Below are 23,149 nucleotides of genomic sequence, written 5' to 3'. Positions count from 1 at the left end.
GAAAAGAAATAAAAAATTTTTGCTTTCCCCCGATTGGTTACTTTCCTCTTGATCCTACCACTATATATATATATATATATATATATATATATATATATATATATATATATATATATATATATATATATATATATATATATATATATATATATGGGCAGGATCAATGGGGAGTAACCAATCGGGAGAAGCGGAGGGAAGGAAAAATTTTTATTTTTTTCGTTTTTTTGGAATTTTTTTTTCAGGCATCAAGATCATACGAAAATATGAACATTTAGAAAAGACACTTCGTGATTAATGTTATAATTTAGGCGGGAAAACGATCGACAAAAATAACATTCAAGATAATATTGGTCGTGAAGAATGTTAACGTTTTTTTTTTTCTTCATGTTTTGTGAAGCAAAATTTAGCCCGATTTAGAGTTTAGGGTTTAGGGTTTAGGGTTTGGTGTTTTGGGTTTAGTCCTTAAACCCAAAACCCCAAACTCTAAACCCTAAACCCTAAACTCTAAACCGTTCGTGTTAAAAACTCAATCTAAATCCTAAATCTAAACCCTAAATTTCTAAACCCTATAAACCCTAATATCTAAAACCTCAACATACGCTCGAAAAACACGATAATTGTTATATATTACTTCTTCGAGCGTTTTTCCGCCAAAATAAAAACATTTATCACAAAGTGTCTTTATTAAATGTTCATATTTTCATCCAATCTATAATGTTCGTGAACAAAGTTTTTTTCAATAAACGAAAAAAAAAAGTTTTTGCTTCCCCCCGCTTCCCCCCGATTGGTTACTTCCCCCTAATCCTACCAATATATATGTAAGTTGGGGGTTTTGTATTGCAGGAGCAATTGATATATTGAAAATAGGATCAAATATAGGAAAGGAAGGATGTAGGTTCGATCGAAAATTTGATATGTAATCAGATCATGGTTTAACATCGTCTTTTCGAATGGTAGTGAGCGTTCAAAATGAGCATCGGGATAGTTAATCCCTTTATTGGCAAAGTGTACTTAACTGTCACATAAGTACCACTAAGATTAAACGTATTATTATACTACGGGACTTAATACGGTGGTTCCATCAACACATACCAAATACATTAAGTGGTCAATTTGTTAACATATCGATATCACTATTCTAAGTCGATCTAGTGGAGCAAATTACATACAGGGTCTTATGGCCGCCCCAGTTGCTAATCATATCGTTCACAATATAATTGACTATGCATGCAACACCAAACTCGGAATAGTGGGTCTATTTAATCAAGCATGTACGAGTTCTCAACAGAAAACATTCAAAAACAAAGTATTAGTCTTCGGTCCAGTCCAAGCCGTCGTCTTTATCCAACCGCTGACTGGTGTGTTGTTATTTACGAAGTAAATTTTAACGTTCAAAATGCCTAGAAATCGACGTCGAATTCTCAACATCGGAAAATGGATGTCCGAATCAATGCAGATGATCTCAGCATATTTTGGAAAACACTGAAATGCATGACAACGCCCGGTGCTCTCATTTTTAGCCTAAAACGAATCGAATCAAATCAAATAAAAATAATGACATACATCTAATTTTATATCATGTACAGAAACTTGAAATCAATTCATTTATTTATTTAATTATTTATTTATATATACAACTCTCATTATTATTTTACTCATATTTTTGTAACAATTTACCACCATTACTTTATAGTAGCAGTAGTGAATTAAGCTACAACCCAAAAGTAAAAATAAAAATACAAAAAAAAGTACAAAAGGTCTCGCAATATTTTACAACTTTTTTTCTGCATTAGCAGAAGTCCGGCAAAGACAACACAACCCACGTGACCTCCCACGACAACCACCCACGTGCTCCTCCTTTAATTTTCTTCTTTTCCAATTTTACCCCTCGTCATTAATTTTCTTTTACATCACAGTACATGCATTGGGGTTTTCATCACTGAACATTTGTGTTGCTGGTGGGTGGTACCCATACGCCGCTTCCAAGGGGTAACTCGCCGGAATCATATAATTCTGCGGCGGGCAGTAATAAGAATATTCATTTCGTTTCAACTCCATCACATTCAAATCTTCTCCGCCGCCGCTACCCTCGGCGCCGCCGTCGCTTTTTGCTTCATCTTTCTTCTCATCTTTTGATTCTTCTTTCTTCTCGGCGGCGGCGGCGCCATCTTTAGATTCTTCTTTTTTTTCGCCGGCGCCGTCATCTTTTTTCTCTTCTTTACCTTTGTCTTCTTCTTTTTTAGGTTCCGGGTCTTGTTTTACGATTACGGCGTTTTTTCCGGTCCGTTTGTGAACGTGGTCAACTAGTTGTGAAGCTTCAAATGTTCCTTTAACGGTTACTTGTGAGTTTTTTAGATCTGAGTCAGCACTTTCAACCCCTATTAAATAAATAAATAAATAAATTTTAATATTAATTATTTGGTTGTTGGGATTTTATAGGAACGTATTGAGTGATATTAAAAAATTTAAATTTGATTGTTGAAATTAAAGGCAAATCTGGAATCTTGAAATAAGTCACAAATACAAATTAATACAGTAGAATTAAAGGCAAATCTGTAATCTTGAAATACATATGATTAAATATTATGATAAATTTAAGTAACTTAGTGTTATTAATTTTTAAAGTGTAATATAGATATAAATAGAAATAAATTTGATTATATTTTTGACACACAAAAGAAGCTGATGGTTGTGATTGAAAGAAAAAGAACTAGTCAAACAAGATTCATAATTGGTCAAGAAAAAGAATTTATTTTTTGTTCTTTTTCCATAAAATTGTTAACTATAAAAACAAGAAAATGAGTATATACCTTTCATCCTTAGAATTCTTTTTCTGATTTCTTGAGCACAAGCTTCACAATGCATGTTCACTTTAAGAACCACTGTAATTACCTGAGGTGGCTGTTGAGCATCACAACTCACATGAAAAACATTTATCAACAAATTAATTCAAAAACTAAATTATTAAAGTGACAGATAAATATACCTCTTCTTTTTTCTCTTCAACCTTTGGTGCTTCTTTTTCTTCCACTTTAGGTACCTCCGCCGGCGGTTTGGGTATCGGAGAAAGCAACTCAACCTGCCGGTGACTTTTTTTTTGCACCCTTTCAAGAACCTTCAATGGATCTGCTTTTTCTCCTTTTACAACAACCTTATGTGTCTTACAATCCGTTTGTACATCCTCAACTCCTAATTAAATGAATCAAATTCAAATTGCAAAATAATTAATTAATTAATTCGGCACAATATATTTAATTTTTGAAATTACAAAAAATTTATTTAAGAAAGAAAGGTTAGACTGAACAAACCATCAAAGCCTTTAAGACACCGCCGGACTTTTCTTGCACAACCTTCACAATGCATGAAAACTCTCAAAATAATCTCAGGCGGCGGAGGTGGTGGCGCCGGCGGTGCATCTTTTGACTCCTCCGCCTTCTTCTCATCGGCCTTGACCGGCTCTTCTTTCTTTTCTTCCTCAGGTTTCTTCTCCTCCGGCGGCTTTTCCACTTGCTAAAAATTTCAAGAAAATGACAACATCAGAAATAATAATAATAAAGATTTAAACTTTATAATCAAAGATTCAAACTTTGTAATCAAAGATTCAATAGAATAAAAAACCAACCTCTCCCATTATCACTTTCTGTAAAGAAAATAGAAAGATTTAGATAAGGTGGTGAAACAGAGCACACAGAAGACACCTTTGTGCGTTTATATATATAAATAAATTAAATACGAAATACTATGAAATACGGAGTATGAAATATATATTATTTTTAATTTTTAATTTATATAGGGGTGGGGGTTAGGAAATGTGTATAGTAATCGTGAATGTGTGGTATGATGATGGATGATATATATGACTATATGAGATCTAAAGAGGGTATTAATGAGTACTCATTTCCGTCATCAAAGAACTGACGTGGCTTTTTTTAGATGCCACGTGAAATTCAAGAATTTGAAATACAGTGATTAAACGATGCCGTTTTTGATGGGTGTTTATTTTGGGAAACATTCGGATACTTCTCTCCCTACAGGCATCCGCACCATAGCCTTTTCTATACCGTCTGATGTGATAGATGATCAAATAGTCAATCTTTTTGACTTTACAAGCATAAAAAATACTGTATTTCCTTGGTTTACAAAATACAAGGTGTCACTAGTTGAAAGTACTAAATAATTTGCACTATTACAATGGTGTCGTATAAAAAAATTTACACTATACAGTAATATCACCAGATAAAAGCTTAAAAAAATTCTACTGCATCGCGTATTTCAGTGGTAGCTCGCGTTACCACTGGAGCGTAAATAGGTCCGCCCTTGTTTTACCCGCTGGTAAAACAGTTTACATTTTATTTTATTTTTTGAAAAAACAAGCAACTTTTATTACTAAAGGCTTCATCAAAAAAATGAAAACCAAAATACAAGAACCGAAGAACACATCAAGACGCTACAAACAACTACTCCAACACCGACTTTTAAAAATGTTATATCACCTTGGTTTACAAATGTTACATGGGTGGTCATCCGATCAATACCGACTTTTAAAAACTTTATCAAGTCATGACATGAACCTTCTATGTGATGAGTATTTTCGTGTTTTTCGTCCTCTTCCATCAAACACTCTGATGAGCATCGAAGTACCCGTCAAAAACGAACTAAATACTCTAGACTAGTTATGGTAAATAGGATTCGTTCCACGAAAGATTGTGGTCAAAAGCAAGCAATTGTTGGAGTAGTTTGATGATTAAAAGCAATCCTTGAAGTTGTGATGTGGTCCAGCGGTTGGTGGCCTGCCTCCTTTAGGGGAGGTCAGGAGTTCGACCCCCGTTGACTACATATTAAAAACACAATTTCATCTCTGCCATGAAGTATCCACCCATGGCACCTTTCCCATATCGTTTGGGGGGTGGGGGGGGGGGTAAAGGGGAGGGGATTTTACTTGGCCGTGCCCTTGGATCGGTTTCAAGGTTTCCTCCCGGGCAGCGATGAGGCGGGTTTATTATCGCTGCATCGGCATAGTCGAAACGGGAGATGATCGCAACAGGTGGTTTATTCCCCCTCGGGTGATCCCATTCGCTGTTCAAAAATAAAAAAAATAAAAAATAAATAAAAGATGTTTAATTAAAAAGACTTAAACTATGAAAGGTTTAAGCAAAGACTAAAACATGTAATTAAAAGTGATTGGTTGTAATCAGTAGGTAAAAAACTTTATCTCTTCAAAATCTCAATTGATATAATTCATTCAAACAAGTATTAAGCTTTATCAAGTTTTGATCTAACTCACATAAACATAAGTTCTTCAATTTATCAGAAACATTATCTTGGGCACTTTCATGTAAATTATATAACTTGTCTTAATCCCTAACTAAATTAACACGAAGTGAATTTGGAATAAATTATCAACTCACACTAATAAGTCATACAATAATTAAAATTGATAAATTTGCAATAAATGAAAACTTGAATAACTCTATAATTCATAAATTCAAAGAATTCATCATTACAAATCATGAATCACAATAATACTTGTATGAAATCATAAATACACAATTGTTCAATGGAAGAAATAAATAAGAAACTTAGCTGAGCATGTTGGTGATGATGAGCATGATGAACAATGAATGAAATATGATGAACGTGCCTTTGATCCTTGAAAAGATGGGTGTTTGGATGTTAGGATTTAAGTTTCTAGCTCAAAAACTGAAATAGGAGGTTCCCAAATTCGTGGTTAGGGGTTTTTTATAATCCCTTGAAATTCGACCTTTCAAAAATCACTTGTCACGAACCAGCCATAATTTACTCCTAGATGCCATGAATTATGGCCTTCGGAAGTTTAGCTGTATTAAATGGCCGTAAAATTATGGCCCTATGGGCTCGGTTCAAAAATTTTAACAAACTAACACCGTATTTTACGGTTATTAAGCCTTAAATTACGGTCACCCATAAAAGTTAAAGTTGTATATCTCTGATATACGGACGTATGACAATTTTATTCACCTCAAACGATGGTTGTATGAATGAGTTATGACCAATTTCGCAACAGTTCGCATGAGTCAAAATGTTCAGCATTTTCAGCTTCTTTTATCTTCTTTTCAGACATTATTCCTCAACACCTGATATACATGCATACCCACAAAATTACCTTATTTGCACCATAAAAATTACATTATACCCTTGTCGTAAAACACCATTCCGAGCATAAATTAGGGACCGATCAAACCCCCCACACTTAACTTTATTTGTCCTCAAACAAGTCTTCAACTCTGAATAATGCAAATCAGCAATATCGAGTCTTCAAAATGTGTATATGACCATAATCTAATAATATCACCAAAATTATCGTCATGACAATAGAACCAAGGTAAAAATTTCATACCACGTTCTACCTATTACACTAGGGATGTTGGTGGAACCAAGTTGCAAAGTGGGAGTGCTATCCATAGTCATCCTCGTGGTCAGGACAACGGCAGTCATCAAGTGTACCAATGACCACTCTGATGACTCTAGAATAGGGTGCACAAATGAAGGAGTGTAGTGAAATTTAAGTCTCGCGTGACTTATTTTTAGTTAAATGATTTTCTTGGATTTGGCCCCAACTAGCTCTCGCGTTTTGACTTTAGCCCCAAAAGTCTCTAATGTTTACGGAATAACAGGTTTGATGGAAAATTTGTAAAAGGATCATCCACCAAGGTAAATGATCGTTTCAGACTTGGCAATTTAGGCTTTCACCCATTGTACTCAATGCTTTAGCTATTACCCTAGATAGACCTCCGAATTTAACCTCACCGAGTAACTGGTTCTTGTTTGTTTGGCTTTAGTCCCAAAGACTATAGTTTTGTGAGAATGTATGTGTCATCCACAGCTAACCCATTAACGGAAAGCGATACACCAGTTTACTTGTCCGGTATATAACCTTTCAATAAACTACCTTTCGGTTGCAACGAGAAGCGATGAGCAAGATACTAGGCAATTGGTCGGGTAGAATCACGATCTTTGTTGAAAAAAATAGTGAAGATCGCCCTAGATTCATAACATTAGACAATCAAATAAACACTTGGCTTTGATTAAAATCATAATGTAAACATCTTAAAATTTTCTCACATCCAAGAGAAGCATAAATTACAATGTTACACTCTATTTAAATTCCAAATCAAACATAATTAACCCCATAAAAATTTTAATTCCTTCTCCCCCGCACTTAAACCACGCAACGCCCTCGTATGCATGTTTTAACCATTAAAAATATATGTAAAAAGAGAAAATAAAGAAAGTTATTATTTGAGTATTGCTCGTTCACCATTTAATGCAATGCACATCATATCGTGCTTTTCTTTCTTCCATTACAACTTATTCAAACAAAACAAAAAGAAACGTAAAATCTAAACTATTCTAATTTCGTAGGAAGCATGATTGCATTTAGCATATGCAACAAGCCTTTTAAACCACCCAATTACCTTGGGTGGACAAGGGTAGTCTCGTGAGGGTTTGCAGTGAACATACCTACAAAGTTCATTCAACTAAATAATAAAAATAAAAAGAAAAATAAAATAAAATAAAGAAGACATATAAACTCTACACATAGTTTATGCAGTTTTATTTTTAAGTTGTGCACGCGACTCTTTCTCCACTTTAACTAATTCCGGGGTTGTAAAAGATTCCTTCTTCTCTTACTTTGTGCGAACTTTCACCAACTATTTTTATCCTCAACTTGGACTCCAACCATGTATCATTTTCCCTGGCCAAATGCATTAACTCAAACAATTTATCTTTTTCTAGATGATGGGTTACACACAAGACGGTTACTCAAACTTTCATCTCCTCTAATCTTTGCATCATGGACCCGTCTATGTGATTTCTTCAAGGAATGATCAATCACCGGGCCATCAACATGTTCCGTACACCCAGTATCATGCCTCAAAGAACTATGTGACGGGTTTACTATCTCCCCCACACATAAATTATTTTGAATCCTCATCCTTACCATCATCAACCTACTTTGATACCTCGCCATCTCTTTTGAAAATTGTAGACCCCTTCTGTTCGCTTATGTGGAGTTGATTCAACTTGTTTATCTCAACCTCTAGGTTTTGAATCGACACTTGTTGTTCCTCTAAGATTTGAGCATATTTATCATTAGTGTTTGCCTAAAGTTCTCTAAAATTGCCCAACATGTCATTTACTTGCGAGCTTTTGTCCTGCCTCACATGTGAAACAAACTCATGAACATGTTCATTGTTAGTATCCAAGACAAAACATTCCTGGACATTCGGTATATGTAATGAATTAAAAATATTAATCCGTGATCTCTTATTACCAAAAGAAATATCCAGAACCCCAGTTCTACAATTGATAAGAGCATCAATTGTGATAAAAACATGAACGACGAATGATCATTGATTAGGTCTCCCTAAAGTTGGTCTCAATGTCCATGACTATAAAATCTATCGGGTAATAGAAGTCCTCAACTTTTACAATCACATTTTCCAACATACCCCTTGAAGTTTTTATTGACTGGTCCGCAAGTTGGATGCAAATCTCAGTTTGTTTTAAAGTTCTCAACTCGTATCGGTCAAAAAGACTTGATGGAAGTATATTAATACTAGATCCTAAATTCAACAAAGACTTTTTAATATTAACATTCCAAACCATAACAAAAATAAGCGGTAAACCCGCGTCTTTAAACTTAGGTAGAAGTGACCAGAAATAACGGCACTCACTTTCTCAGTTAATTCCACCTTTTGGGCAATGATGCTTCGAGTTTCCGATTTTGAACACATAAATCGTTTAAAAATGTAGCATATGCAGGAATTTGTTTGATTGCATCAATAAGTGGAATATTGATTTTAACTTGTTTAAATGTTTCAACATATCGTCCGATTTAGGTCCTTTTTTCGTTAAAAAATAGTCTGGGATTCTAACGCTTTGGGAAACAGAATGGTATTAGTCTTCATAGCCATTTTTCCAACTTTTGAAAATTCTGATTTATCATCGTTTTTCCCAACCCCCAAATCCACCGGAACCTCATTAGTATCATTATCTACGTCATCATCCTTATCAAGTAAAATAAGGGACTTACCTGTATCATTCACGATTTCTGATTTCCCATGCGTTTTCACATTTTTAAAATATATCTTTCCACTCCTAAAAGTGCCCACCATGTTCACTTCATGTCCTCTTCCTTGCGGTTTATGATTCGGGTTTAACACTGTATAACTCGAAATCGTACCCGGTTTTTGATTTCCCACTTCTTCATCAAGTTGACCAAATTGCTTCTCCTAAGCCACAATCGTTTTATCCTCGATTTTTTCTTGTTGTTTCATCCCCAAAGTAACTTCCCCAATTGTCTTTCTCATCTTCTCCATGAACAAGTTCATTTTGGAATCCATATGAAATCTGACAGTCCTGTTGGTAAATATTAGAGAACCCATGGTTTTGGTTATTTCACTGGTAGTTGCCTTAGCTTTGATAGTTTCCTTGAGGCCCTTGTTGGTTATTTGAGTTTTGATATTGGTTTGGTGCATTCAACATGATGTTATTGTTCCAACTAAAATTTGGATGATTCCTCCACCCTGGGTTGTAGGTGTTGGAATATGAATCATACTTCGACCCTTGAACCTCGTTTACTTTCTCTTCCATTACCAGTATCATCTCTCTTTTACAACCATTTTCATAGTTGGATGCATCTCCACATATTGAACACATGTGAATCTGCTCAAAATTAACACTACCACCCTAGTTTGGGATATTAAGTATCATCCTTAGTTCATCTGCTTTCTACTCTAAGTGCCTAAAATACCCTCCCAAGTTAGACACTTAGGTACCCGAGCCGAAATGGTAGGATTTTCTATCAACTTAAGCTTATCTTTTTGAACCCTTGCTCAGTTGCTCGATAAATGCCCACTCCTCATCACTATTTCGGGTAAAATTCTCCACCACTCGACGCTAATAGGAATTGACGATTTTGTGAATCAAGACTATCATAAAAAACTTTGACAAGTTCCCATTTCGTTACTAGGACAAGATCTAAGTAATTACTTGCTCTTCGTGGTGAATTCATAGCTAGTAGAACCACTTTTAGGAAAATGTTTAATGTCATCGGATTGTATCCGTGCAAGAGATAGTAATCAATTTCGAAGGTTCCTAAGAGTGTACATCTCGTTACACTAAATTATTAATATAGAATATAGAGTAAACATGATCCGGTGACCAACTTTGATAAGGATTTCATAATGTTGGATTGTATACGTGCAAGAGATTATATGGATTCTTTGGATTCCCGAAAGTGTGTATTTGTCATTCTGGGTGTTGAGCATTTTGTTCATCAGGTTTGGTCGTGCTAGAATGGAGAATTACTTTAAGGCTCTACATATAGAGGTTTGTTATGAAATTAAATGGGTAAGAGATTTACTTAAGAACCCACGTGTTAATGTTCTTGGTGGTGTGTAATGGTTCTTGTTGACAAGATTAGCAGGTTGGGTTTTGTTAGTATGATGAGGGGTAGAAGTGTTGTAATGGGTCAACCTCTTACTATTTAGGTTCTTGATGTGAATGCTTGAAATTGATTGTGCTTTTGTGCAATATAATAGTATAAGTTTCATTAAGAGAACTTAGTAGCTATCTATCTTCAATATTCTCCATCCGTAAGGTGAGTTCATAGCTAGTAGAACTACTTTTGAGAAAGGTTTGATGTCGTCGGATTGCATCTGTGGAAGAGATGATGATCAATCTAGGGGGTTCCCAAGAGTGTATATCTCATTACACTAAATTATTAATATAGAATATATGAGTAAACTTGATCTGGTGGCCAACTTTGGGAAGGATTTCATACGGCTGGATTTCATCCGTGCAAGAGATTATATGAATTCTTGGGATTCACGAAGGGGGCATTGGTCATTCCGGGTGTTGATCCTTTTGTTCATCGGGTTCGGTCGTGCTAGAATGGATAATTACATAGAGGTTCTACATATAGAGGTTTTTCATGAAATTGGAAGGGTATGAGGGTTACTTAAGAACCTACGTGTTAAAGTGTTGGTTATGTGTAATTTGTTATTTAAATTGTTTGTTCGTTGTCGCGAATTAATGTTATTATTTTGTTATTAGCCATGTACTCACTAAGCAATATAGCTTACTTGACAAATTTGTGTTGTGCGTTTAGGCGCCAGTGGATCGAAGAATACTTGGGAGGGTAAACAAGTGGTTAAGGACTAGCCCAGGAGCTCTAAGTGTAAGAGAGTCCGCCTAATCCTTGTTATTAAGGAGGTGACACCTCTCGGTATCTCATATCATTTTGTGGTACATTTATTTGTGGAACTTGAATTCTTTTGGGATTGTGCTTATGAGTTTTGAACTCGATATGTAGACCAAGTGTCGTTGTATGGCGGAATGTGTATTTCCCATTTTCGTAGTTGGCATGGATGTAATTTGGGTCTTGATAGCTTGTATATGTATCGTAGCATTTGGACTTATGTTCGTGATAAAACGCTGCTGTGAACTTTGAAGAAAACTTTGGGATTAAATCTGTATCCTAAGTTGTTTTATGAAAAATGGGTCAAGGGGTCTTTTGGGTTGACCTAACTGGTATTGGATGCAGTGATGCTGCGCGCTGAGTAGAATTGATGCGCCCTGCGCACTATGCCTGATTCTGGTTCCAGTAGGCTTTACGTTATACTGTACACCGCGCAAGTTTTCGCGTGTCGCTCATAGTGCCTAAAAATCTTTTGGATTCAAGGGTGTTACAAGCTGGTATCAGAGTGATGGTGTAAAGGACATAAATAATCCACTTCAGGATTATCTAGGCTTATATCAATGAACTATAGAGACTGTGATGTGAATGAGACCATAAACGTGAAATTTATGAATAGGATCGTAAAAATGCGAAAAATGTGCAATTTAAGTGTGTTTGGCTAACACAATTACATATCTACGACCACATGTAATCCCCGGTGGCGCACTTGAGAGAGGGGAGCGAATGCTTAAAAAGCGAAAATAAATAAGTGGATGTGAATATGCCCTTTTTTACATTATGATTATTGTGTGCTTACATATTAATAGTGGTTAACATTTCAGTTAGGAAGCTATGACCGACACACACGACAATGTGGATCATACCATCGAGGGCGTTAGAGAAAATCCAATGCCCAGGGTCAAGAAATTATTAATTCGAAAGGGGAAGCCGCAATTTGAAATATAGTCGGGAAAGCCATCGAGGACTATACTCCATCCCTGCTGAGAAGGGTAGAACTCTTATTAGACACAAAGCTCGAAGAGTTGAAAACCAGTGATGGTAGTGGGTCTAGTGGTGGACAAACGGGGAATAAGGGTAAAGAAAGATTTGAATTCATACATTTTGATGCGTGTAAACCATTCGAGTTTCTTATGGGAATAGATCCTATCCGAAGCACGAGGTGGATAAATCAAATGGAAGAAACCTTTGCGCATAGTGAGTGCCTCGAATGACTTGAAGTGATTTACGTTGTTCATCAGTTGAAAGGGAGGGGTCATGAATGGTAGGATTTTCAAAGTTAGATCAATGGGCCCGAAGTGATTAGAGAATTCTCCTTGGAAAATTTCAAGGGGATGTTATTGAGAAATTCGCTCCATTTCCCGAGCAAGTTGGAGCTTATAGCGAGGAGTAAACTAAAAAGGAAAAGTGAAACATCGACAAACATGAATCAAGGGTCATCTTTTAAGAAGATGAAAGAGGGGTCCAGGTCACCGAGTAAAGGTAAATCAACTCCTTCACCAACAAAAGCTATGACTAGTGATAACCCGACTTGTGGGAATTGTGGAAAGAGACACTTGGGGAGTGTTGATTGGGGCAAACAATTTTTTATCAATGTGGAAAATCAGGGAACTTGGCATTCGCATGTGACTGTCCATTGCGATTGTGCTTTTACTATTACAAGGACAATCATCTGCAAGTTAATTGTCCGAAACTCCAGATATGGCCCAAAAAGAGCCAAAAAGGGGCTCAAGACGGAGAATTTGTCAGCGCGAGGGAGACCTCAAGTGCGAGCATTTCAGATTACAACTGATAAAGGCTAAAGAGTCCCATTATGTTGTGTCAGGTACATTTATCGTGAAATCTATGCATGCGCATGTGTTACTTGATTCGGGTGCTACTAAATCTTCCGTGTCATTAACTTTTATGAAAAATCCAGATGTGCCTCTTAAAAGGCTAGAATGTCCATTAGAAGTTGAGATAGCCGACAATAAATAGATTAATGTGAATCTTGTGTATAGGAGATGTAATATTGTAATAGGTGATTTTAATATAGATTTAATTCCAATGCAAATGGGAGAGTTTCATGTGGTTATAGAAATGGATTGGCTCAGGAAGCATAAAGGTTAATTCATAGTCGAAAGAAGGTTATTTTAGTACCAGCACCAAGTGGTGAGTTGGTGACTATCTTTGGCGATAAGAGGAGGCATGTCATTCCATTGTGCACCTACACAAAGGCAAAGACATATTTTTCCCATGGGTGCACGGCGTTTCTTGCGCATGTTGTTGATATTTCCAAAGGGGTTAAGGCGGTGGGTGATATTCCTATCGTGAAAGACTTCCCTGATGTTTTTCCAGAGGAGATACCAAAAATACATCGAGTTTGTCAGATTGATTTTTGACTCGATTTAGTTCCGGAAGCTGCTCGTATTGCCAAAACTCCTTATAGGTTGGCTCCTATAGAGATGCAAGAGATGATGAAGCAGTGGTATGAACTCTTGGATAAGGGCTTATCCGACCAAGGGGTTCTCCATGGGGTGTACCTGTATTGTTTGTAAAAAAGAAAGATGGGTCAATGAGAATGTGTATCGATTACTCGATATTGAATAAGGTAACTATCAAGAGTCGGTATCCTCTACCTAGCGATGACCTTTTCGATCAGATGCAAGGGGCTAGCTACTTCTCTAAGATTGATTTGAGGTCCCGTTACTATCAGTTGATAGTAAGAGAAGAAGATGTTCCGAAAACAGATTTTCGTATACATTATGGGCACTTACAGTTTGTGGTAATGCCTTTTGGGTTGAAAAATGTGTCTGTCCCATTAATGGATCTTATGAACTGATTCTGTCAGCCAATGATTGATAGATTCGTCATTGTCTTTATTGATGATATTCTTATTTACTCAAAGAGCGAGAGTGACCACTCGCTTCACCTGAAACAAGTGTTAGAGACTTTGAGAAGGGAGAAACTCTATGCGAAGTTCGTGAAATGTAAATTTTGGCTTCGGGAGTTTCACTTTCTGGGGCACGTGATTAATATTGGTGGTGTGCAAGTGGACCCCTCTAAGGTTCAATCAGAATTGTAATGGGACCCTCTTACAAGTCCCTCAAGGGTTAGAAGCTTCTTGGGGTTTACCGGGTATTATTGTAGATCTATTCAAGATTTTTCTAAGTTTGTCACCGCGCTAACTAATTTGACCTAGAAGAGTGTGGCATGGAAATGGGAAGAGAAACACGAACAAGGTTTCTAATTACATAAGGATAAGCTTCTACAGGCTCCTATTTTGGTACTACCTGAAGGTACCAAAGACATGATGGTCTACTGTGACGCTTCTAAAAAGATATTGAGACGTGTGCTAATGTAGCGAGGGAAGGTGATCGCTTATGTCTCTCGATAACTAAAGCCACGTGAGAAGAGGTATCCTACTCGACGTGTGCTAATGTAGCGAGGGAAGGTGATCGCTTATGTCTCTCGGTAACTAAAGCCACGTGAGAAGAGGTATCCTACTCATCACCTAGAGTTAGCAGTGGAGGTTTTTGCCTTGAAAATTTGGTGACACTATGTATATGGGGTTCAATTCACTATTTATAGCGATAATAAAAGTTTGAAGTATTTCTTTGGTCTAAGGAATCTTAAAAACAGGAAAAGGTGGTGGTTGTATCTAGTGAAAGACTACGACATCTTGTATCATCTGAGGAAGGCAATGTGGCCGCTGATTCCATAAGTTGAAAGGGTTATCATCCACCGATTAGGGTCAAGTGTCTAACGATTGTGGCTACAACTGCAATTTTTTTAATATTTGGGTAGCTCAAACTTCAACACTCGAGTCCGATTGATTGGGTGAAGAGGGAATTATAGATTAAGTGGACCTTTTCGTGCAACATTGTAGGGGCCTTAAAACACTTCATGATCGAATATGAGTTCCTTGTATGGGCGATGTAAGGCAAAAAGTGTTGGAGGCGGCACATAAATCTAAGTATTCAATACATCCGGGTGCAACAAGATTTACAGAGACTTAAAAATGGATTTTTGGTAGTCGGATATGAAAACGGGAGATTGAGAAGTATGTCCAAAATTGTTTGACTTATTTTCAAGTCAAGGTAGAACATCAAATGCCGTATGGGAAACTCTAACCCTTAGAGATTCCGGTATAGAAGTGAGAAAATATAACTATGTATTTGATCACTAAATTTCCAAGGACCCCTCGACACCATGATGCAATCTGGGTGATAGTCGATAGATTAACAAAAAGTGCCATGTTTTTTCCTATCACGGAGTCTTCTTCTTCTAATGTACTCTCGTAGATTTATATGCATGAAGTAGTTACGAGGCATGGGGTGCCCGTTTCTGTTATTTCGGACAAGGATAAAGGTTTTACTTCACGTTTTTGGAGGAAATTTCAAGAAGAAATGGGAACACAATTTCATATTAGCACCATGTTTTATTCTCAAACTGACGAGAAAAGTGAGAGGATGATCCAAACGCTAGAGGATATGCTCAGGGGTTGCGCTATTGATTTTGGGGGAAGTTAGGATACACACTTTTCGTTGTATGAATTTTCGTACAACAACAGCTACCACCCGTCAATTGGGATGCGTCCCTATGAGATGCTTTATGGGAGGAGGTGTAGATACCTAGTATGTTGGAGTGAAGTGGGTCAAAAATAAGTGGGCCACACAAATATTGTTCTACGAACGCCGGAGAATATAGAACACATTCGGGAAAGGTTGAAGGTGGCGCAAGATAGACAAAATTTTTATGCGGATAAAATAAGAAGAGCTATAAAATTCAAGGTGGGAGATAGAGTTCTACTTAAAGTCTCACCTAGGAAGGGGATTATACGTTTTCGTAAACGAGGAAAATTGGGACGAAGGTTTGTTGGACATTACGAGATTGTGGCCCGCATCGGAAAAGTGGCCTACAAACTAGAATTACCCGATGAGTTAAGTGTTATACATGACACATCTGATATTGCTCCATTTATATATGTTTTATCTCGCGATATCTCCTTCACTTTGTTCGATTTTTGATGATCTTGGAGCCTATTTTGTGTGCTATTGAGCTAAATGGTAATTTGGGGGCTAAGGACTTAATTTGGTGTAAAATTGATTAAATCCTGATCAAAAGTGGCTAAGGAAATGGTAAGTGCAGAATTCAACATGAAAAGTGCCGCTCCTCAACTAAGAGCGCCACTCCTGTGGAGCAAAAGCGTCGCACCTCTCTCAAAAGCGACATTCTTATGCACATTTTGGCTCCATTTTCCACCAGTGGCCAGAAGCGCCGTTCCTACAGCCAAAAGCGCCGCTCCTATCCAGCTAAAAGCGGCGTTCCTAAAGCAAAAGCGCCGCCCCTGAATGTTGCCAAAAGCGGTGTTCCTGATCAAAAGCGCCGCTCCTCACTCAAGCCAAAAAGCGTCGCTCCTGATACCAAAGCTGCGCTCTTGTCGCTGTTTCAGCCCAGATTTTCAACACTATAAAAGGAACAAGATTAGGTTATTTTTCATATGTATCTTTAGAGAGCAGCTACCACAACTCCGAATTTCACCTACAAAACCCTAATTTCATCATCCATTGGTGTTTAAGGGTGGATTCAAGGAAGCTAGCTCTAGATTCATCATTGTTTAGCTCTAGATCTCCATCTCTTTACATTTTGGGTCGTAATCTCTACTCTTCCTTATTTACTTGGCATTAATTACTTGTAATAACTTTAAGATGATGATTGTTTATGTTTCTATGCTTATTATTAGTTTGATCTTAGCCATGATTGGCTAAATCTCTTGTGTTTGCTTATCTATGAATCTCTAATGCTAGTGTTTACCCCAAAATCAATTGAATAATGTTGTATGAATGAATTACATGATCATGTGTCATTGAGTTAGCTAAAGAACCATTGCTATGAGTTTGTTTTAGGATTGACTTTGATTACATATGTTGAGTAGCTCTCTTAGTGATTTGAGAAATGAATCAATGTGTGCTTCAACACCCTAGGTGATCTAGACAACTAGTTTAGGAATTTCAAGTGATTGTGTTCTTGATCTAGGTTGGTTTTTAATTGGCCTTTAGTCAACATAGTAGTGCCGATTATCTTAAGTGATTTCGATAGTTGGGTGTTTTAAGTGATTTCAACCTAAGCACAATCTCAATAACCAAATCATGCTTAACTCCATCTTAGAACACTTCTTAGTTAATTTGATTTAAGTCTTAATACTTCGTACTTATTTCTTGCTACTAGTTTACTTGTTAAGTTCAAGTTTGTTTAATTGTGCAAGTTTTAGTTGTTAATCAAAATCAATCAAACCCCCCCCCCCCCCCAACAATCTTTAGAGGATAAAAGATGTATCATTGCACAACCACATTAACATCTCATGTGTCACAATTGAGGAAGTGTCTAGTGGATGAAAATGCTTTTGTGCCATTGCCGACTATCGTTATGGATGATAAATTGAGATGTGTTGAAGAACCAATAAGGGTAATAGATCATAAAGTGAAATAGCTCTGAAACAAGACATTTACCTTTTTGAAGGTATAATGGCATTATAAAAAAGGGTTCTGAGTGTACTTGGGAGCCTGAAGAGTGGCTGTCTGTATGTTCACCAGGGTGGTTCATGAGGACACGAACAACTCAACGGGGGGACACTTGTGACATCCTGAACCAAGCATAGTGCACGTCGCGCACTATGTTTGCGCACCGCACAAGCGGCCTGTCCAGCTAGGGCAATATTGGAAAATTAGAGACTTCGGGGTTTTAAGTGTAATTTTGTTAAAAAGTATTTTAGCACCAAAATCTGAAACTTGGACTCAGATTTTCACCAACACAACCCAACTTAGTGAGCGAAACATCTTGCCTCTTGAGTTTCTAGTGAGAGAAAGAGGTCTAGGAGTGAGAATTTGAATGATTGAAGTGGTGCATGAGAATTTTGGGTGTTCTTCAACAACAATCAAATGTGTGCAGCTGCTCATCACCACCATCCCTCTCTATTTTGTTTTGTAAGAACCCTAATTCTTAATTAATGATTTATTTGTGGGGTTTTGGGTCAAAATTGGGAAATTTAATGACCACAAGAGGATGTAATACTTTTGTTTATTTCTTACCACTAAAGAATCCTTAAAGAATTGTGTAAACTCAGGGTTCTTCAGATTAAAAGAGATTTTGGGTGTATTTAGTGTCAAGGTATACAAGTTGTTTAGCAAGTATGTACAAGTTGTTTTGCCACTTTGTTTAGAAGACATGGATCCTAACGGGCAACCGATTCTCAATGAAGAGGGTAATCCAATCAACCATGGTCCACCGATTAATTAAGAGTTATTAAATGATCCGAACGACACTTCGATATGGAACGCTAGATTAGTTGTACCAACGATGATAGAACCGGCTATTACAAAACCACCAATTGAAGCGGAAAATTAGAAAATTGAGGGTAACTTTTTCACGTTGATCAAAGATACGTACTTTCATGGATTGATAGACGAGAATCCGTTCGAACACATCCAACATTTTAATGATCTTTGTGATATCTAAAAAAAAGGATGTCACCGATGACGCTTTTAAATTAAGGGTATTCCCCTTTACACTTCAAGGAGAAGTAAAAGTTTGATTAAGGAGCTTACCATCCGATTCCATAAGAATTTTCAAGATTTAACCAATGAGTTTATCAATCACTTCTTTCCACTGTCAAAAGTAGAACGACTTCGAATGGAGATTAATGGGTTCACCCAACGGGGTGATGAATCTTTGTATGCTGCGTGGGTACGATTCAAGAAAATGTTAAGAGCTTGCCCACCGCACGGTTTGATGAAGAAGGAGTACATCAACACATTCTACCGGGGTACTAATGCTTTGACAAAGCAATATCTTGATTCTTCATCCGGTGGGGTATTTATGTATAAATCACCAAATGCAGCCGAAATCTTATTGGAAGACGTCTCGGTTAACACATACGAATGGGCACCTTCACCACGATATTTGATAAGAAAAAGTGTAGCACAAATCGAGAGTGATAATGGGCATTTCACGCTTGCAAGCTTAAACAATCAATTTCAAACATATGGGAAAGAGTTGAAAAAGCTTCAACAAACGATAGTCGCAATGCAAGTAGGTTGTCAACGATGCGAGGGTCCACATCTCACAAAGAATTGTCCTCAAATTACTCAATGCAATCATGTTGATCTAGATGACATTCCCATGAATTCGGATGCTCATGTGAACTACGTGAGTAATCAAAACTATCAACGGGGAGGAACATCAAACCAAGGCTACTACAATCCTAATAAAAAACAAGTGTCATTCAATAATCAAACCAATACACCACTCGAATTCACGAACCAAAACCGAAACCAAGGTTACAAAAACAACTATAACCAAAACCGAAACAACAACTTGTAATACCAAAACCAACAACCTTACAACTATCAACCTTATAACAACCAAGCCAATTCGAATTATCAAAACAACCAAAGTTATAGTCAACCACAAAATAACCAAGGTTATAATCAACCGAAGCTTTCCTAACAAAAGAAAATGAACTGTTGTAGCAACAAATACGAAACCAACAAGCCTCATTTCAAAATCTTGAGAGCACCGTTGGGAGACTTTCAAATCAAGTTGCCGAAAGAGCACAAGGAACTTTACCTTCAACCACTTAAGTTAACCCAAACAACAACTACATCAACAACAACAACTGAAACAACCAACACCCCCAACAAAACCAACAAAACCAAAACCACAATAACACGGGAGTTATTCCTATTGAGAGCAACACTACCAATCCAAACCATAATTAAGCGAGTTCATCAAATTCCAACAATACTTATGCTCAACTGAACTAGATAGATTCAATCGAAGAGGATCAACCCGAATATCCTCAAGTTTTCACGTTCGACGTTGAAGGGGACAAGTTTAATTTTGATGAAGCGTTGGAAATCGATACGATAGATTATGGGGTATTCAAGTTTTCAGAGGATTCGGATGATGCAATGTTCATTCCCTATCAAGTTAAAAGTGTAATGTCTATGGAGGATATTGAGTCGACATGCAAGGAAATAAAGGGTGATTTCGAGCGCATTAAATTGGGAAAGGTTGAGAAAGAGAAAAAGGTCGAAACTTTATTGAATGCAAAGGAGCAAAAGAACGAGATCGAGGTTCTTACTACATCAACCGAAGAGAAAAATGAAACACCGGTCTCATATCCTCAACCATTACCTCCTACACATCCAAAGGATGTGGATTGTAAGTCAACTTTAACCGACAATGAAAACATTTATGTTAAACTCCCCTTGGAGGAGGTGCTTGAGAATATGCCCAACTATGGGAAATTTTTGAAGACACTTATGGCCAAAAAAGGAGATGTTGAACAAGCATCCATCGCTTTCTTGAAAAAGGAGTGTGATGGGATTTTAAAGAAATGTAACCTACCACCAAAAATGGGTGATCCCGGACCTTTCTTTATCCCATGTAATGTGAACGGGTCAGAGATGCTTACATCTTTAGCCAACTCGGGGGCAAGTATCAACTTTATGCCCTACTCCATTTATAAAAGGTTAGGCTTAGGTGACCTTTCGCCCACTACAATGGGAGTAAAATTAATTGATCAATCAATTAGCTCCAGTGTGGGGATTGCCGAGGACTTAATTATTAAGGTGGGGGACATGGTATTTCCAATTGATTTTGTCATTATCGATATAAAGGAAGATACAGTTGTACTCCTTATTTTGGGAAGACCATTTTTGGCGACCGCGGAATCTTTCTTTGACTTTAGAACCGGGAAATTGACTCTTAGTGACAAAGGGAAATGCATGAGCATACGAACCAAACGTGTTAGATCACCATCAATACCATTGACCACACCACAAGTTATTGCTAGTGTGCAATGCATTACAAGCACAAAGCAAGTTAGTTCACCAACAAAAGGTGGCGAGGGATTGACCAAGGGAACTCAAGGTAAACCCAAAGATCAAAATGACGTTGTTGACAAGTCCATAAGAAAATTGTTTGGGCGGGTGCATTGGGGTTCATCCAAAAAGGACGAACATTTGAGAAAATGCCTAATTTCAAACTTGTCAAAACGTGAAAAAGTCAAACTTAAAGATTTAATCAATGAAACCAAAGAAGCGAATGGTTGGTTAATGTCAATGATAAGTGGTGGCGGTAATGAAAATGTTTCCGTTCGCTCAAAGGGAAGGGAAGTTTACCACCCCGGTATTAGTTGAATTCTCAAGGGGATGGGAGTCGGGTGATAGACTCGTTAAAAACTTTCCGCAATTGTGTACATAGTTTCTTTTAGTTGCATTTCGTTTAGAATTGTATGATATTCCTTTTCTTAGTTGAATTTTATGTTTTTGCATTTCATGCATATGGGTAAAACTGGAAAACACCAAAAATAGTTTGTAAATGGGTCAAAATGGACTTTAAATTGAAAAAACTGCAATCAGGTACAAAAGCGACGCTTTTGTCCTAGGAGCGCCGCTTTTCATCTTCAAGAATGACGCTTCTGTTTCAAGAGCGATGCTTTAACCTGTATTTTGGGACCAAAAATGGAAAGTAGCCAAGTGTGACGCCCCGTACAAAATCAACGTGTACGAATCTTCAACAACAGGTCCATTACACGGTACAATACTACATGCTATTTTAAAACAAGTTTTGCATTCATGAAAAGGTGACGTCTTTACCAACGTCAAATGTTTTACAACGATAACGTGCTTCTACTAATAGAAAGCATTAACATAAGTACGTGACACAAAGATCATTACAAAGCCATTGTTCAAATGTAACATAAGTGTGAATGCAAAGTAAAAGTTCCATGATTGAGACATCTCTAAGTAATGCAGCGGAAATCTAACACAGAGAGTCTGTAACAGCAAGTCTATAACACCAAGACTATAACAGCAAGTCTAACAGTGGAAGCAACAACGTCTAAGCACCTGAGAAATACATGCTTAAAAAGTCAACACGAACGTTGGTGAGCTATAGTTTGTTTGTAATCAATAATGTAATGTAGACCACGAGGTTTCAGTGCTTCAACCAACGTTTTAAATCAGTATTTCAAGTCAGTATGATAAAGTTTATGTTTATCCGTGGGCACCCGGTAACTAACTTAAAGTAATATGACCCCCTAAAAGTACACTTGGTGAGTGCGTCTGTTTACGAAGTATTAAACACCCGTTGAATGCTAGCGCGACTAGCCCGAGTGGGGATGTCAAACCCTATGGATCCATATCTAAGATTCGTGTTCACCGGTTCATAAACCAATGACTAAACGTTACCGAGCTAAGGGGAATCTTTGTGCCGTTTTGTCACCCACACATATATAAAGTTTAAGTACTCGTGTCTAGTATGTAAATATAAAAAGCGCATGTATTCTCAGTCCCAAAAATAGTTGAAGTAAAAGGGGAAGCTATAACTCACAGTGAATGTGCAGTAAAATCGATACTATAATGTAAGCAAGTAGTAAGTCGGTCCAAACAAGTAAGTTGGTCGATCCAAAAGGTCCTCAACCTAAGTCAAAGGTTACTAGGTGAGTAAATTGTCCCCAAAAGTTTAAAAGTGAATAAATTTAGTTTAAGTATCATCATCATCATCATTCGTAAAAGATAAAGTAAGTTTTCAACAAGAATAGAGATCGAAACAAAAGGCTGACTTCGGACAGCTGCTACGACCTCTATACAAACTGAAAAGACGCGTGGTCAGTGGCCAAATCTCCGTATGTGAGTCCTTGTACCGCTGTCAAATTTTCAGATCCTCACTCGATGTCGTTTAACCGTGGCAACGGTTCAAGCGCGAGCATGTCAGAATTTTCTGCACGTCGTTACAAAGGCGTAGTGATTTTCGGAAGGCTATAAATCCTAAACCGTATATCGGATTTAGGCGAGTCCTAAACGAAAAGTCATCTAATCGAACTGAAATATCTGAAAATAAACTTTCCAGAAGTCCTAG

General features: G+C 37.2%; 1 protein-coding gene across 1 annotated transcript; it reads right to left on the bottom strand.

Annotated features, from left to right (window-relative positions):
- Window positions 1-1,585: 1,585 nt before the first annotated feature.
- Window positions 1,586-3,740, bottom strand: LOC139892567 (heavy metal-associated isoprenylated plant protein 7). Its single transcript, XM_071875679.1, has 5 exons — window positions 3,623-3,740; window positions 3,309-3,510; window positions 2,987-3,189; window positions 2,811-2,901; window positions 1,586-2,378 (listed from the first exon to the last, which is right to left on the bottom strand). The coding sequence occupies exons 1-5, from the start codon at window positions 3,629-3,631 to the stop codon at window positions 1,906-1,908; spliced, it is 978 nt and encodes a 325-aa protein (XP_071731780.1). The 5' UTR covers window positions 3,632-3,740; the 3' UTR covers window positions 1,586-1,905.
- Between the last annotated feature and the right edge of the window lie 19,409 nt (window positions 3,741-23,149).

This window comes from Rutidosis leptorrhynchoides, chromosome 2, assembly GCF_046630445.1.
Source record: "Rutidosis leptorrhynchoides isolate AG116_Rl617_1_P2 chromosome 2, CSIRO_AGI_Rlap_v1, whole genome shotgun sequence".
NCBI classification, from domain to species: Eukaryota; Viridiplantae; Streptophyta; class Magnoliopsida; order Asterales; family Asteraceae; genus Rutidosis; species Rutidosis leptorrhynchoides.
The sequence above is the reverse complement of the archived record's forward strand: the minus strand, read 5'-3'. Positions and strand labels throughout refer to the sequence as shown.

What these genes read in the sequence shown, in the direction of transcription:
- LOC139892567 (XM_071875679.1), bottom strand. An exon ending in GTGTCTTAAAGGCTTTGATG is followed by an intron (nt 3,190 to 3,308) that starts GTTTGTTCAGTC and finishes TCATTTAATTAG; the next exon opens with GAGTTGAGGATGTACAAACG. An exon ending in AAGAATTCTAAGGATGAAAG is followed by an intron (nt 2,379 to 2,810) that starts GTATATACTCAT and finishes TTTATTTAATAG; the next exon opens with GGGTTGAAAGTGCTGACTCA.